The following is a 14,816-nucleotide window of genomic DNA, read 5'->3' as shown; positions in this document are numbered from 1 at the left end:
AATATATCTATCTCCTTCTCAAAACCGTTTAATGATTCAGACTCCATCGTGCTATGGGGCAGCGAGTTCCGCAAATTTACCATCCTCTGCGAGAAGTAGTTCCTCCTCATCGCAGTTTTAAATCTACCACCTCTCAACCTAAAGCTGTGACCTTTTGTTCTAGATTGCCCCATAAGAGGAAACATTTCATCTACATTTACTTTATCAATCCCTTTTAAAATTTTATACACCTTGCTCTGATCCTCTCTCATCCTTCTAAATTCCAATGAGTATAAGCCCAAAATTGAAATTGGGATTGGAGTTCTATGTATGTTATAGGACCTGTTACTTGCACATTAAACATCGCTTCTGGTTAAAACAGGCCGTTACTCTGGTCAATCACCCAAAACTATATGAGGCAGAGCATCATTGTAAGTTACTGGACATATTTCCATGTCACTACTGTTTATAACAGATGGGGGCAGTTAAAATTGGCCCTTACATATCTTTAAGTCCTAACACCAACAGATCAGATGAAAGCTGCCAGTTTTATCAAATGAAAGGTCCTACTGTTTATAAGATAAATTTCTGAGATTTTTGCTAAACCCACGTATTATCTTGTGCATCAAAGAAAAGTTAAAAATCAAAATGCATCTCAGTAGACGGTTGGGTGACTGCAAATTATGTATCAGACAATCTTATATGTTACACAAGAAACAATACAAACATGCAAATCCTTCCAACTACCTGAAAATGCTCTGTTCCTGGCTGTTGTAACAGCTTTATGTTTCTGCCCCCAGCTGTCCGTTGATTTCTCCCATCATTCCAGGTAAGGTTGTCGGCATTATCTTGCAACCTGCAGTTTAAATCATCTGTTGACACACTTTGATCCAGGGCATTTCGACAGAAGCTGAAATGGGAAGCCGCTGAAATTGAGGTAAAATGGAATGGATGAAACAATAAGGAGACATTTCAAGCATTTTATTTTATTTTTTTGCATTCTTTTACACAGAAGGAATAACTGTGTCACTACCAACAACTATATAACAGAACATTTCAAACGCAGCTACTGAAATAAAACTGCAACACTACATCATGTAGGATTCAGCCACTTATGCACTGTGATTGGCCTCAGTGCTCTGTGCTGGAGATTGGAAAATAGTATCCAATGATTCCTGAACTGAATGCGTATCAACATCAAGTGAGGAAAAGATTAGGCTCAGTGTTGATATGTTGCATTGTCAACACTCTTCATCTATGTTCACACTAGAAAAATGGTCACTATTGTAAAGTACCAGAAAACCGGCAGAATCCATACAACTGTAGCCTTCAGGAGAGAAAAGAAGTAATTTGCAGAAAGGAAAGTGTGTGTGTGTGTGGTATATGAGTGTGTGGGTGGTGTGTGTAATAATATAAAATTATTGAAATGTTTTCTGAAAATTCAATTATCAATTATCTAGCAATATTATGAGTGATGTCAAGAAAATCTATTCAGGTTGTTGAAATCATAAATGGAATTTATGCTTTAAACAAAGAACAAAGAAACAAAGAAAATTACAGCACAGGAACAGGCCCTTCGGCCCTCCAAGCCTGCATCAACCATGCTGCCCATCTGAACTAAAACCCCCTACCCTTCCGGGGACCATATCCTTCTATTCCCATCCTAGTCATGTATTTGTCCAGATACCCCTTAAAAGTCACTATCGTATCTGCTTCCACTACCTCCCCTGGCAACAAGTTCCAGGCACCCACCACCCTCTGTGTAAAAAATTTGGCATGATACTTTTTCAAATACTTCCTGAAGAAACAATGCTGAGAGTTTAGATTACATTGCTTAACGGTTTAAAAGCAAGCTACATTGAATATATACAGTATATGATTTATGAAGCTACTAGTGACAAAGATTTGGTACTTATAAAGAAAGAAAATTACATATTCATAAGAAAAAGTCAAGTAAAAGTGTGATCCTGACTCGACTGAATCTTGAGTTTAATTGACTTTTGACAACATGCAATTTAGCATCAGACTGGAGTATAAGGTCCTATACGCCCTGTCATCTGACTTGCCTTATCATTAGAAATCAAAAAGGTTATGCTCCTAAATATATTATTAATGTTAAAATGAGCCAGAGAAAAATATTAAACTTGCAATGGCTAGCTAAGGTTTTGGCTGTGCAAATTCTCCTCCCGATCAATTAGTTGCAGCACATCCATTGTCAGATGACAAGAAATCTGTAGAGAATTATCAGATCAATACATCTCTACTACACAGCCATAATGCATACGTGTAAGAGTATCAAAAGGACAAAATACCAGGAAGCTAACTGAGAAATGGTGGAATGATTTAAAAAATTGCTTACTGAATTCCCGGCAGGTATAACCCGGTGTAAAATGATGCAAAGCATCAATATACCCACATGGAAACCTATAATCATTTTCACGTGCAAAGCAGTGTTAACATTGTCAGTAGGATCATATAATGTGTATATTCATTGCATATACAGTAAATGCTTCCACTATTACTAAAGACATCCTTTTGTAGGATTAAACAGGTAGAAGTCAAACCAAAAAAAATGTTAATGGCTAATTCATTTTTATTTCTGAAGGGGTAAACAGAACCAATGCACCTTTTTAAACAAATACCCTTTCAGCAGGATAGCAACCCCCCCCCCCCCCCCTGATTTTTCCCTACTCATGTTTTTACCATGGGACACTCAATCCAATAAACTCATTCTGGTTCGGGTAGAATCTTGTCATGGAATTGGGGGTCTGGCCTGCTAGCTCTGGAGCCAGCAAGAGACCTTCTTCAGGAAGACCCAGTAAACCACATGACAATTAGACAATGATGAGGCCAGTGGTGGGCATTACCCTAGAATCAAGACCCTGGGAGCAAAAGCCTCACCTACCAAGAGCTACCGGCCAAAAAAAACACAAGCAACTCTAATGCTCAGCACTGCTACAGAGGAAGCTGTGGCTGCTGCCGGAAGGACAATCCTGCAGTGATTGGGGAGTGACCCAGGCCTCAGGTAAGTAAAGTGAGGGGGAGAGGGTTTCATGGAGTGGGGGGGGGGGGGGGGGGGGCAGGTGTCACAGGAGAGGTGTGCAGGGATGTCAGACCTTAAGTAATTCGTCACTTAAGATCCTCAATTGGCGACAGGATGGGATGGTTGAACTATGGACCTTCCTACCCAAGTCTGGCAGTAAAAACAGGAGGCTGGTTCTCAGTGGGTCCCACTTTCCGATGTTGAGTCCCTCAATCAGACACCGAATGCCTTTGATCGAGGGATTCCCTCTCGCCCAGGAGATAACAAGTTGGCTGCACATTATTTGCTGCCATACATGCTGCATGGTGATAGGCCCACCTGCAGATGGGTCAACACCAACATGTCGCTGCTGTTTGGCAATGGCAGTACCCTTTGCATTTACAGAAAGCTCTGAAGCCTCAGACCTTTCTGCCTGTCCCTGTCAGCGGTCACGGGCATTCGGCCTCTGATCTTCGGGTAAGCGTTCTCCAAAGCGGCCTTCACGACACATGGTAGCGCAGAGTCGCTGAGCAGAGACTGATAGCCAAGTTCCGCACACATGAGGATGGCCTCAACCGGGATCTTGGGTTCATATCACACTATTTGTGACCCCCACGACTTGCCTGGGCTTGCAAAATCTCACTAACTGTCCTGTCTGGAGACAATACACATCTCTTTAACCTGTGCTTAATACTCTCTCCATTCACATTGTCTGTACCTTTAAGACTTGATTAGCTGCAAAGACTCGCATTCCAATCATTATTCTGTAAATTGAGTTTGTGTCTTTCTATGCCCTATTTGCTGTTTGTGAACAGATCTCCCACTCACCTGACGAAGGAGCAGCGCCCCAAAAGCTAGTGGCGTTTGCTACCAAATAAACCTGTTGGACTTTAACCTGGTGTTGTGAGACTTCTTACTGTGTTTACCCCAGTCCAACGCCGGCATCTCCACATTATAATGAAATATAACCATGGAAATATCAGACATCCTATCAGTAATATTGTGAGATTTCCAAAATGATTGAATGGTTTGCTATATGAACTTGTTGAACGGGCAGTAACAATTTGGCTTTGTGTGCCCTGAAAACAGTTATAAATTCAATGTAACCAATTATTAACAGGAAAGATCCCAATATTTATTGAATAATAAAGGTTCACCTCCCTATTAGGACCATTCCAAAATTCTGACAGCTCATTACCAAATTATTAAATTATTATTAAGACGTAATTATTCAAATCTATACTTCCATTTTGTCAACTGAAATGCTGCATTTGTTTTTGTACGAAAAATTATGGCAGATAACATTGAGTTGGACACAGAAATATCAGTGGCTTGATAAAAAGGATGTAATGATTGAGGCGGTGGGACCAGCGGTGGCTGGAGAGCTAGGTGCTACCCTGCCGCAGGCATTTCCGGAGCCCCAGTGGGATTAAAACCCTATCAGGCAGTCTGCTGCCTGTCCTTGGAGTAAACACAGTAAGAAGTTTAACAACACCAGGTTAAAGTCCAACAGGTTTATTTGGTAGCAAAAGCCACACAAGCTTTCGGAGCTCTTAGCCCCTTCTTCAGGTGAGTGGGAATTCTGTTCACAAACAGAGCTTATAAAGACACAGACTCAAATTACATGAATAATGGTTGGAATGCGAATACTTACAACTAATCAAGTCTTTAAGAAACGAGTTCCAGCATCTTTGAAGCCAAGGATCCTGCCTCCAAGAGCTACCAGCAGCTCCATTGAGAGTGGTGGTTATTGCTGGTACTGCAGTTGATTCCAGGAGAGGACCATTGCTGGAGCCTTGGAACATTAATAGTGGCAGCTCATCAGGACAATTAGGCAGGCCCTAGTGAGGCAGGGGTTGGGTATCAGTGTAAAGGGCAAAGGGGGTCTTTCGGAGGAGCCAGCCCTTGCCACAAACAGATTCCATCAACCATGCATGGAGAGGAGTGACCTCCCCATCAAACTACAAGCATCCTTGGCAACATATAGCCAGCAGCTTGCCTACATGGCAGGAACCTCTCCCCCCCCCGCTACTCCCCCCTCCACAAAACCCCCAGCCCCCCCAGTCACTAGTTGAATAGAAACAACCGCAGAATGAGTTCCATAAGGGACCCCTAATGGGTCTCAATTGACCTTCAGGTGGGAGGGCCACTCTCAACCCTTCCTGTCCCTTATTTGGGGGAGTTGGGAAGGCAACAGGGCTCCTCTGCCCCTGGGATGCCCCAGAGCCCACTCCCAAAGGGAATATTAAATTCCACTGAATGTGACACCAGGGAGAAGTCCATTAATAGTCCAAAAATCATAGAATCCCTATGGTGCAACAGCAGGCCATTTGGCCTAACGAGTCTGCACCAATTCTCTATTATCGAGCATCTTAACCAGACACTATTTCTGTAACCCCGTGTATTTATCCTGCTAATCCCCATTACCTACACAATAAGAGGCAGTTTAGCATGGCCAATCCACCTACCCTGCACATCTTTGGAGTGTGGGAGGAAACCAGAACACCCAGAGGAAATCCATGCAGACGCGGGGAAAACGTGCAAACTCCACATGAGGCCAGAATTGAACCCGGGTCTCTGAAGGCAGCAGTGCTAACCACTGTGCTGCCAGGCTGCTACCACACCGCCTGGGAATTTAAAACTCTCATATAATATAAACACATGTATAATCTAAATTTAAATTATTAAAACTTGCAATTAGTATATTCTTTACACTTGGGGCAATTATTTATCAGCATTTTTTCTTCAATGTTATTATTTTCTTTGTTATGATTATTTTGTAAGGACCCTCAAAGGATATTGTCACCATGGAAACGATATTCCTGCGTGTATATGGACATGCAATGATGCAACCCCCATCATCATTTTAAAAGATCTTAGTTTTTTTAAAAACATACAGCATACTTCCAAATGCCAGCTGGATAGTTCTACAACATTCAAGGCTCTATTATTGACTGAGGGGCAACTTAGCACATCTATGTTTAAGGTGATATTAATATTGACAGATTTAACGTAATGAAAAAATAGCATTTCTCTGATACAAACAATGAATTTGCAAAGTTAATCCAAAGTCAGAGTCTGTTCTGATTCTTAAGAGAAACAGTGAGAATCGCTGGGAGAGAGTGAGAAAAAAAAGTCACAGTACTTGGACTGGACACATCATAGAGTGTAACTCCAATTAATTTATAATAGACTTGGAAGAATTGTCGGACAACTAGCTGATGTTAAGAAAGAATGCTTTGCCTATTTTTATAATTTAAACATTAAAATTCTCAAACTACATATACTCAAAATGTAACACACTGCTGGACAGGACAATTGGACATGCAGCCAGGCAATGGAAATAGGTTGCTGCTTGGCTGTATTCCACAGTCTGAGATCAGTTGCTGCAGTATAAATGAAACTGGGAGGGAATGTTCAAATCACACTATCCCAGGAATTTAGCATGCCTGACAGCACCTTTTTGAAACAACTTCCTATAAATGTGCATGAGAAGGCTTTTAGGAAGCAAATTTAGAAGACTATCCAGTCCACATTCTCAAATGTGGAGGCTTACTCGTACCAAGTGGTTATGTTCAATCAAACTGACCAAATCAAACTTGTCCAGTTCCATTACTTCTGATCAATTTACACCATCAGTTTTTCTTTAGCATTCATACGTTGTTATTTCTTTTATCTTGGAACACTTTTGTTGATCAGTGAATTCCTTCCCTTCACCCTGAGGAAAATATGCAATCTACTATGTAACAAAATATACATTTCTGAGTCTGAGTTCTATAATTCAAATGTTGTAACCACTGTATCGATTCTAACTTTGATACACAAGTCACATTTCAAAAGGAAACAATGGGGTGAATTATTCTTATTTTCTACATTGCTCTTTAATAGTTTACAGAATGTAGGTCAGCAAACTAATAGTACATATGGATTGAATTAAATGTGTAAAGCAACAAATGGTTTGCATATATTGTGAACTTTCCACTTTGGATAAGTGTATATTGGTAATAATCTTAACATGAAAGATTATTATTGTTATTGTTCAGTGCTTATAGCGCAGTAACACAAATGATTGAATAGCTCCCACAAATCATAGAATCCCTACAGTGCAGAAGGAGGCCGTTCGGCCCATCAAGCCAGCACCAAATCTCCAACAGAGCATCTTACCCAGGCTATCCCCTTAGCCCCACATATTTATCCCACCACTCCCCCCCAACCTAGAGATCTTGGGACACCAGGGGGTAATTTAGCATGGCCAAACAACCTAACTTGCACATCTTTGGAGTGTGGGAGGAAACCAGAGCACCCGGAGGAAACCCACGCAGACAGGGAAAGAATGTGCAAACTCCGCACAGACTGTCACCCAAGATTGGAATTGAACCTGGGTTCCTGTTGCTGTGAGGCAGCAGTGCTATCCACTATGTCGCATCACCCACTTTATGTTCTCATGTTCAGAGTAGTTTTAACTTACATATCTGAGTAAAATATTTGAAAGTCTATAAGAAAACTATGATAGCTGGTGTGCACGTATGCACAAAATGACACAATGGGCATTTTATCTTTGTTAAGAAGTTGATATGAGAGTAATTTTATTAATTTTAACTACCGAACAACTCTTAAGTTGGGCTTTCTATGATGGAATACCAACTAAAGTATTATCTTTTGTCAATCTTTCAACCAACTGAAATAGCTATAGAAGTTAGAGCATTGAGAGTTTTATGAACATTCACTTTTTTAAGAATATGTATTAAGCATCAGTTCAGCTTTTATATTTACAGAAAATGCTGGCAAATTTACCATCATCGTTTCAGCTGTTTTAATTGCTTCTATTTTAAAACAATGCAAACAAAACATACATCTTACGAAAGCATGACTGCTCAATATGTTAAACCAAAATTGTAGTTTGACTTTTCGAAAGGTTTTAATTCATATGCATTCCCCCCCGCCCCCTCCCCATTTGCCATAATGCATAAGGACCCATCCATCCCACATCCAACCAACAGCGCAATTTAGGGAAATGCAAATAGATTGGGTCACCAAGCACCTCATCTTTTAGTCTTGATCTGATCGTATTTGTATTCCGGCAGCACATACCCCTTTGAATAAAATTCATTTCACAGACATTTGTTCCAGGCTTGGCTCTTGGCAGCAGTCAGACTCGGCAATTAACAATGGGAGTCTAACCTACGTCTTAACAACCAAATCACACCTTCTACTTCAGCACATCCATGCAGCAAGTTCAATTATGTTTCTCTGGCAATTCCATCTATTACATTAGACTCATTTACTGCCTTAAATCATGAATACTGAGAAGACAATTGACTTTATTAGATCCTTCAGTGTGGCAACAGACTCGGATTATTAAGTCATTTTATCCCCCATGCGAAGCTTAAACTTTATATGCAGACATTTTTGTCGCAGAATCAGCAGTGCAAACATTTTCAAAAATTTCAATTTAGAAAGTTAACTTTAATAACATTTTAACCGACACAGACAATATTCACTAATCCAATTATCATCAACACTGACAGATTATGGAAATGTTAGTCCCAGAATTCAATTCAATTCTGCTTTGCTCCATTCATTTTCTTTAAATGTAATAACTTTAAAAATGGAATTATGTTTGAAATAGTATATCAATATCCTGATTAATAACATACCCTAAGTACCTTGTTAACTGTTATCTGTACTTCGCACAGAATTCATTATTGATCTATTGCCTCTTCCAAATCTTACTGAGCCACCTTTGCTGTCTTGGGATAGATTGAAAGGATAAAAGAACTGATGTTATATAGACTTGATTTTTTTCTCTGTGGATTAATCAGTTGATTTGCCCAGAGATGTTATGAGGACCATACCGGTGAACCAGAATTTCTCTCCATTATTCTAAAGCAACCTAGCAAGCATGAAAAAAGATAGCGAAGAAGCAAGTCTTAATTTGACCTCACAAGACTTGGGAGTGCAAGCTTTTCATAGAAGTTATTTAAAACATAATCTGTGATATATTGGCCTTAAACCAATTACTATAAATAAGCATGCCTAAAGTAATTTAAATTCGCATTTATAAATTCTAGATTACCTGGCGTGCTGAATAATGAAAGTTCACTTCCCTCAACTAACCATCCTCTGAGGTTTTCAATATATTCTAAGACATCACGGCTGCTAAAACAATTGATTTATAAATTCTTCATACTGAAAAGCGAAGGTTAACGTACAGCAGTGTCAAAGCAAGATTAATAATCGCTTTAAATAACAAATTTGAGGCTTGCATGCTCCCTCGAAACCCGAAAGCCAGCAAGTTGAGCTACAACTGTGTGTGTGTCCCTTCAATCTTACAATGATTTCAGCTCACTGGATGGGTCAGGTTCTCGCATCACCTCCCTTCCTAGAAAGGACTGAGTGAAACCAGGAACCAAATAAATACATTCCCCTTAGGCTCGCCACCAGTTTGATACCCTGACAATTTTACATTGAAAATCCTTCCATTTACCTCGGTGGGGGCGAGGGAGGCGGCGGCGGGGGGCGGGGGTTGATGGATGGTGGAAGATAATTTTCTCAAGAGGATAAATGGTTGCAATAGTAGTTAATTTTGAGTTTTCCCAAACCTGCTTAGACATTGCCATGCATAACTGCGACTCAAATAATATTTTAATTAAGCATTGCAAGTCGTACATAAACGAGCAAATGGAACTGTATGAATTAACAAAATATAGGAGTAGTTTCAATGTATATTTTGTTGGCTGAACCTTGCAACGTCGGTCCTTCGACAGAGGTGGACGAGGTTACAATTAACCTGCTCTCGATATTAAATGGTTATTCGTTCCAATAGATCACCACAGGTTCATTATAGTGGTGACGAGCTAAAAGATTTTTAAAAATGCTTCCTGGGGACTGAAAACAATAAAAAAGAAAATAGTATGCGGATATTTATGTCCGGATAACCACTTTACTGGAGGATTTATTATAGGCATTTGCTGATGTTAAAACTAAAACTATGTTAGGGGAGGACCTGATGAATCAAGACTGGGAACAGCTGGAAACAGCTGCACACTCCAGTCTTCAAAATATTGCCAGGACGATCTGTGCACCAAAAATTAAAATAAAAAATCGATACTGTATCCGTCCGGCACAATAATGAGGCGGTGAAGGTTGTATCTGTCACAGCGACTGTCTCATCCTCCTATAGTAATGTTGCAATTCCTTTGCAAATTGCAAACGCTTAATATCCCCCCCTTTGAAAGGTCTCCCTTCCTTTGTGCCTGACTTACCGTCCACAGCCATTGCGTTGGATGCTGGCAGTCTAGATCGTTACCATCCTGTTCGGGGAGCTCGGTATTCCGGCTGCAGGCTCACTGAATGCTGCTGGACAAGTGACAGGATGTTTGCAGCTCAGCTCCTCTCTCACATCGCCTCCAGGTCACCGGAAATACACTCCTCTCAACAACAAAAAAAGCTAAATTTGGGGAGGGCAGTGCACAGAAATCCGACGGTTCTCAGCGTCGTCCAGGGGTTGGGTGAGAAAGGATCCTTTTTCTTTTGTTAAGGACGGGATCTTCCTCAAATTGACAGGAGGGGATATATAGGAGGGGAACTATCCTCAAAAAAGGCAGGTTACAACCTGTATCCCTGGGAAGAATGGGTTGTGGCTATGCCCTGCCCCTTGTCATGCAGCACCCGGAGGGAGGGAGGCGGCTCAGAACAAAGGGACGGGCTGTCAGCAAATGTATTGATTATCTAGGAGGAATGGTGGGAACTTTCAAAGCACCGACCCAAACACAGAAAGTTGTCTTTTCATCATCATCTAAAAACAATATAGTGCCCAACTCCCAACAGACTGAGGCTAACGGAACCATGGACATTTGGGTTCAGGTACCTAATGCACCTAATATAAAGACCATCTCAAACATTCGATAAAACGGCCCCTTCCTATTCCCACATTCTCAGTGGAAACGTTTCATTTTATTCAATAACTGTCACCTCTCCTCATCCCCGTCGCTTTTCCATATCAATCGTTAAGTGAGCTAAACACTGAAATACAATAACAACTTACACGAATGAAAGGTCAATACCAACCATGGGGTGACTCGCACAATGCACGGTCCAACATTTATTTTTAAATAGCCATTCAGATAAATGTGGCATAAAATATGTGCGGATGAGGCACATGGGCTTAAAACTCTTGGAGTTTTGCCAACGTTCTGCACGATTCGAGATCATCTCTTTGCCATGTTAGTTTCTGATATCATTAGAATCCCTCCTGTGTGTTACAGCCTCAGAACACATCCCATCGGACTCTAGACTTTGTTATTTGAAGGTATTATTTTCTCCCTCCTGACCTTCACGCTTGCCAGCATTGTAACAGCTCCTTTTAATCTGGCACCACCCTCTCATTTTCAAAACCATTGCCATTCTCCTCATAAAGCCAACTATTGATCAACCATTCTTTCTATTACCCCATATTTAACCTCCCTTCTGACTCTAAAGTCCTCTAGTATGTTGTCACCTCCAACTTCATCTTCCCTGCTTCAAAACTCTTCAATCCTGCTTCTACCACCCTGTTCCACTGACCTCAGAATATCAATCAGTGCCTTGCTCTATATCAATAGAATGTTTTTTTTCCATTCACACATTACGCCAATCCTCATTTATCCACATGCAAAATAATTTATTTAAAATCCTTATTTTTGTCTGAAAGTTCCTCCATGGCCTCGTCTATTTAAATTTGATGACCTTATTCCCTCATTTGTACTTTGTTCTTCAACTTTGGTTTGTTCCTTTTCCCTACACTTAGCACTTTGTAACCATCAACTGTCTCAACTGCACCCTGTGGAACTCCTTCCCTAAATTGCTTTGCCTTTTCATTTTTGTCTCCATCTTGAGAAAACCTCTCAAAATGTATCTTCTAAATCATCGCTCCCAACTTTTCCATCTTGGTTCAGCATTTACCCCTTTATTTTAGTTTTTTATGATATCCCATGTAATTGTGACAATGGTAAACTTTTTCTCCTTGTTCTTTTTGACCTGCCAACGGCCTTTGACACAGTTGACCATACTGTCCTCCTTTAATGGCTATCCATTGTCAGCCAGCTGGGTGGAACTGTTCACACTTGGTTCCATTTTTTACATCCAATCATAGCTAGAGTATTACTTGCGATGGTTTCTTTTCCTGCTTCCACACTATTACCTTTGGTGTGCCCCAAGGATCAATCTTGGCCCCTTCCTATTTCTCCTCTACATATTGCCACTTGGAAATGGCATCTGAAAGCATGCCGTTAGTTTTCACTTGTGTACTGACGACACCTGGCTCTACCTCACACCACCTCTCTAATCTTTACCACTGTTGCTAAATTATTAAACTGCTCACCTGGCATCTAATACTGGATGAGCAGAAATTTCTCCATCTAAATATTAGGAAAAGTAAAGCCACTCAGTTCTCTAGCTGTCAAGTCCATCCCTCTCCCTGACAACTGTCTGAGATTACACAAGTCTGTTTACAATCATGGCGTCCAATTTAACGCTAAAATGACCACATATTTGTACCAACACTAAGACCAGCTATTTCTACCTCAGTAACAACACCAGATCTTTCCCCTAACCCAACTCATTTTCTGTGGAAACCCTCATTCTTGCCTTTGTTTCCTCTGGATTTATCTATTCCAATGCAGTTCTGTCTGGTCACCCTGATTTTACTTTCCATAGACTTTAGATTATGCAAATCTCTGCTGCCCATGTCTTAACTTGCACCAAGTCCCATTCCCCTATCACCCTGTGCACTCTGAGCAATCAATTCCCAAAGTCTTTGTTTTCAAATCCCTTCATGACTTCGTCACTCCATATCTGTTATCTCACACTTACCTTGCTATCCTTCTAAGGTTCAAATTTGGAGACACAGGGCAGGATTTTACAGTCTCACTCCAGCGAGACTGGAAATTCCCCCCAAGGTCAACGGACATTTCTGTTGTTTGCCCTTCACCTGCTCCGATTCCGTGATGGGTGAGGTGGTAGAATTCAGGTGATGGAGTCTGGACTTGTGTTTTTGGTAAATTCACAAACCATAGCATCTGTAAATTCCACAGATAATTTTTGTCTTTATATTCATATTCAAGAGGGAGCACTTCAACCATAGACATTCAAGTAGGAACTTTCTGGAAACTCAAGGTAGTCTGTGTAGACCTTGTAGAAGTCAGCTGAACCTCAGCAGCTATCTTAACAGCCCTATTGGTGTCCATTTTTAAATAAAAGACAGTTCTAGAAGACTATATACTGGACGCAGCCCATTTTTACAACTATGATTAGGACATGCCTTCATTGGGCATGATAATGTTAAACATTTAAGTTGTTGTAGCTATTTATTTGCTTTTCCTCAATCAGTGAGGTGTCTTGGGATATTAAGGATACTACGTAAATGCGAGTCATGTTTGTTATTCAGTTGTAGATAATGCTAAGTTGATTAAAGAACATTAATCTCCTAAAGAATAGAAATGCACTGGTATCACATCTCACATCCTTGGGATATCCAAAAGCACTTTACAACAAAGAATTAAGTGAAGTAACTGTGATTTTGTAGGCTTTATAAGGACAAAGAGGGTAACATTAGAGGACAATGTGATACTGTGCCTTTAAGAAATGTATTTATATCATGCTTCTTGTAAGGAGTATGTTTAAAATTCAGTTCTGTTTTCCAATGCTGATTTGTCTGGGCAACAGCAGCACAAATGTTGGGAATGCAGGATAATGATTGAGTTTAAATAGGGGCGTGTTTATCTAAACAGAGTTAATGCATTTGTATTTACTTAGGTTTCCCTTGGGGCCAGAGTAGAGTTTTGATTAGATTGATTGACAAAGACAGAGTCATGTGCTAATGGGAAGAGCTAAGCTTACAGGGAAGGTACCCATTTCTCTTTTATTTTAGAACAGTTCTGTTCTGCCTGGTTCTGAAAGAAGCAAGATGTGTCTCTCTGTTTCTCTCCTGGAGTGCTCTGAGAACTCTAGGACTGGCAATCTAATTACAAGCACGTAAGCCTGTGTGTTGCTAACTGATTTTGAAGAGGGGTTTTAAGTCTGTAGGAGGAATATTGCTTGAATTGGAACTCATAAGGGTAGGTTAGCAGTTGAGAATTGTATCTTGTCTTGTTTAAATATTGCTCAATTGTTAAAAAAATAAGCTAATTTATTTGCTATATTTAAACTGTGTTGTTAAATAATTGTTGTTTTGATAAAAGCTTCTCAGTAGAATCACGCCAGGAGTGAAATATCATACCATTCCATTATTGCCAAAATAGCAAATTGTTGGGGTATAGTCTGACTTTGTAATGTACCTTGAGATTTCTGATCCATACCCTAACAAAACTGGGGGCTGTTTTCCAGGATTTAAAGCTATAAGACAGTGGGTGTTGAGTATTGGAGTTTTCTTTTCAGGTGTTGTATTTAGTTAGCTTAAATAGGGAGTGCCTTGTGGGAAAAGTGGCTCTTTCAGTGGCTAAGGATTTCCTGTGTATGGAAGAGGTCACTTGCAGTGGTTTACAAAAGGTGGTTGAAACACAGCTTTTGGAATTGGCAGACCAACTGGAGTTGACTAAACCTGAAGGGACGAGGAAGGTGGAAATTATTTCAGTGATAGCTCACCATCTACATCTGCCAAAACTACAGTCTGAATCATTGGAATTAGCGAAAATTCAATTACAACTGAAGCAGTTGCAACAAAAAAAAAGAAATGAAACAGATTGCACAGGGATTGTGACAGTTGCAACATGAAAAGGAATCGAGACAGTTTGAATTGAAATTAAACGCAAAAGAAAGGGAAAAAGAGAGAGCATTA

General features: G+C 40.3%; 1 protein-coding gene across 1 annotated transcript in view; it reads right to left on the bottom strand.

The window, feature by feature from the left end:
* The window catches only part of samd10a (sterile alpha motif domain containing 10a), an 80,965-nt gene extending 70,612 nt beyond the window's left edge, over nucleotides 1-10,353 (bottom strand). The window contains exons 1-2 of the mRNA XM_078236069.1: nucleotides 10,267-10,353; nucleotides 727-905 (exon numbers count right to left, since the gene is read on the bottom strand). Coding sequence (XP_078092195.1) covers nucleotides 727-905; nucleotides 10,267-10,279 — 192 coding nt within the window. The 5' untranslated portion in view covers nucleotides 10,280-10,353. The remainder of the gene's footprint in view (nucleotides 1-726; nucleotides 906-10,266) is intronic.
* Nucleotides 10,354-14,816: the final 4,463 nt, after the last annotated feature.

The sequence above is a fragment of the Mustelus asterias genome, chromosome 20, assembly GCF_964213995.1.
Source record: "Mustelus asterias chromosome 20, sMusAst1.hap1.1, whole genome shotgun sequence".
NCBI classification, from domain to species: domain Eukaryota; kingdom Metazoa; phylum Chordata; class Chondrichthyes; order Carcharhiniformes; family Triakidae; genus Mustelus; species Mustelus asterias.
This window is presented reverse-complemented; position numbering and strand designations above follow the sequence as displayed.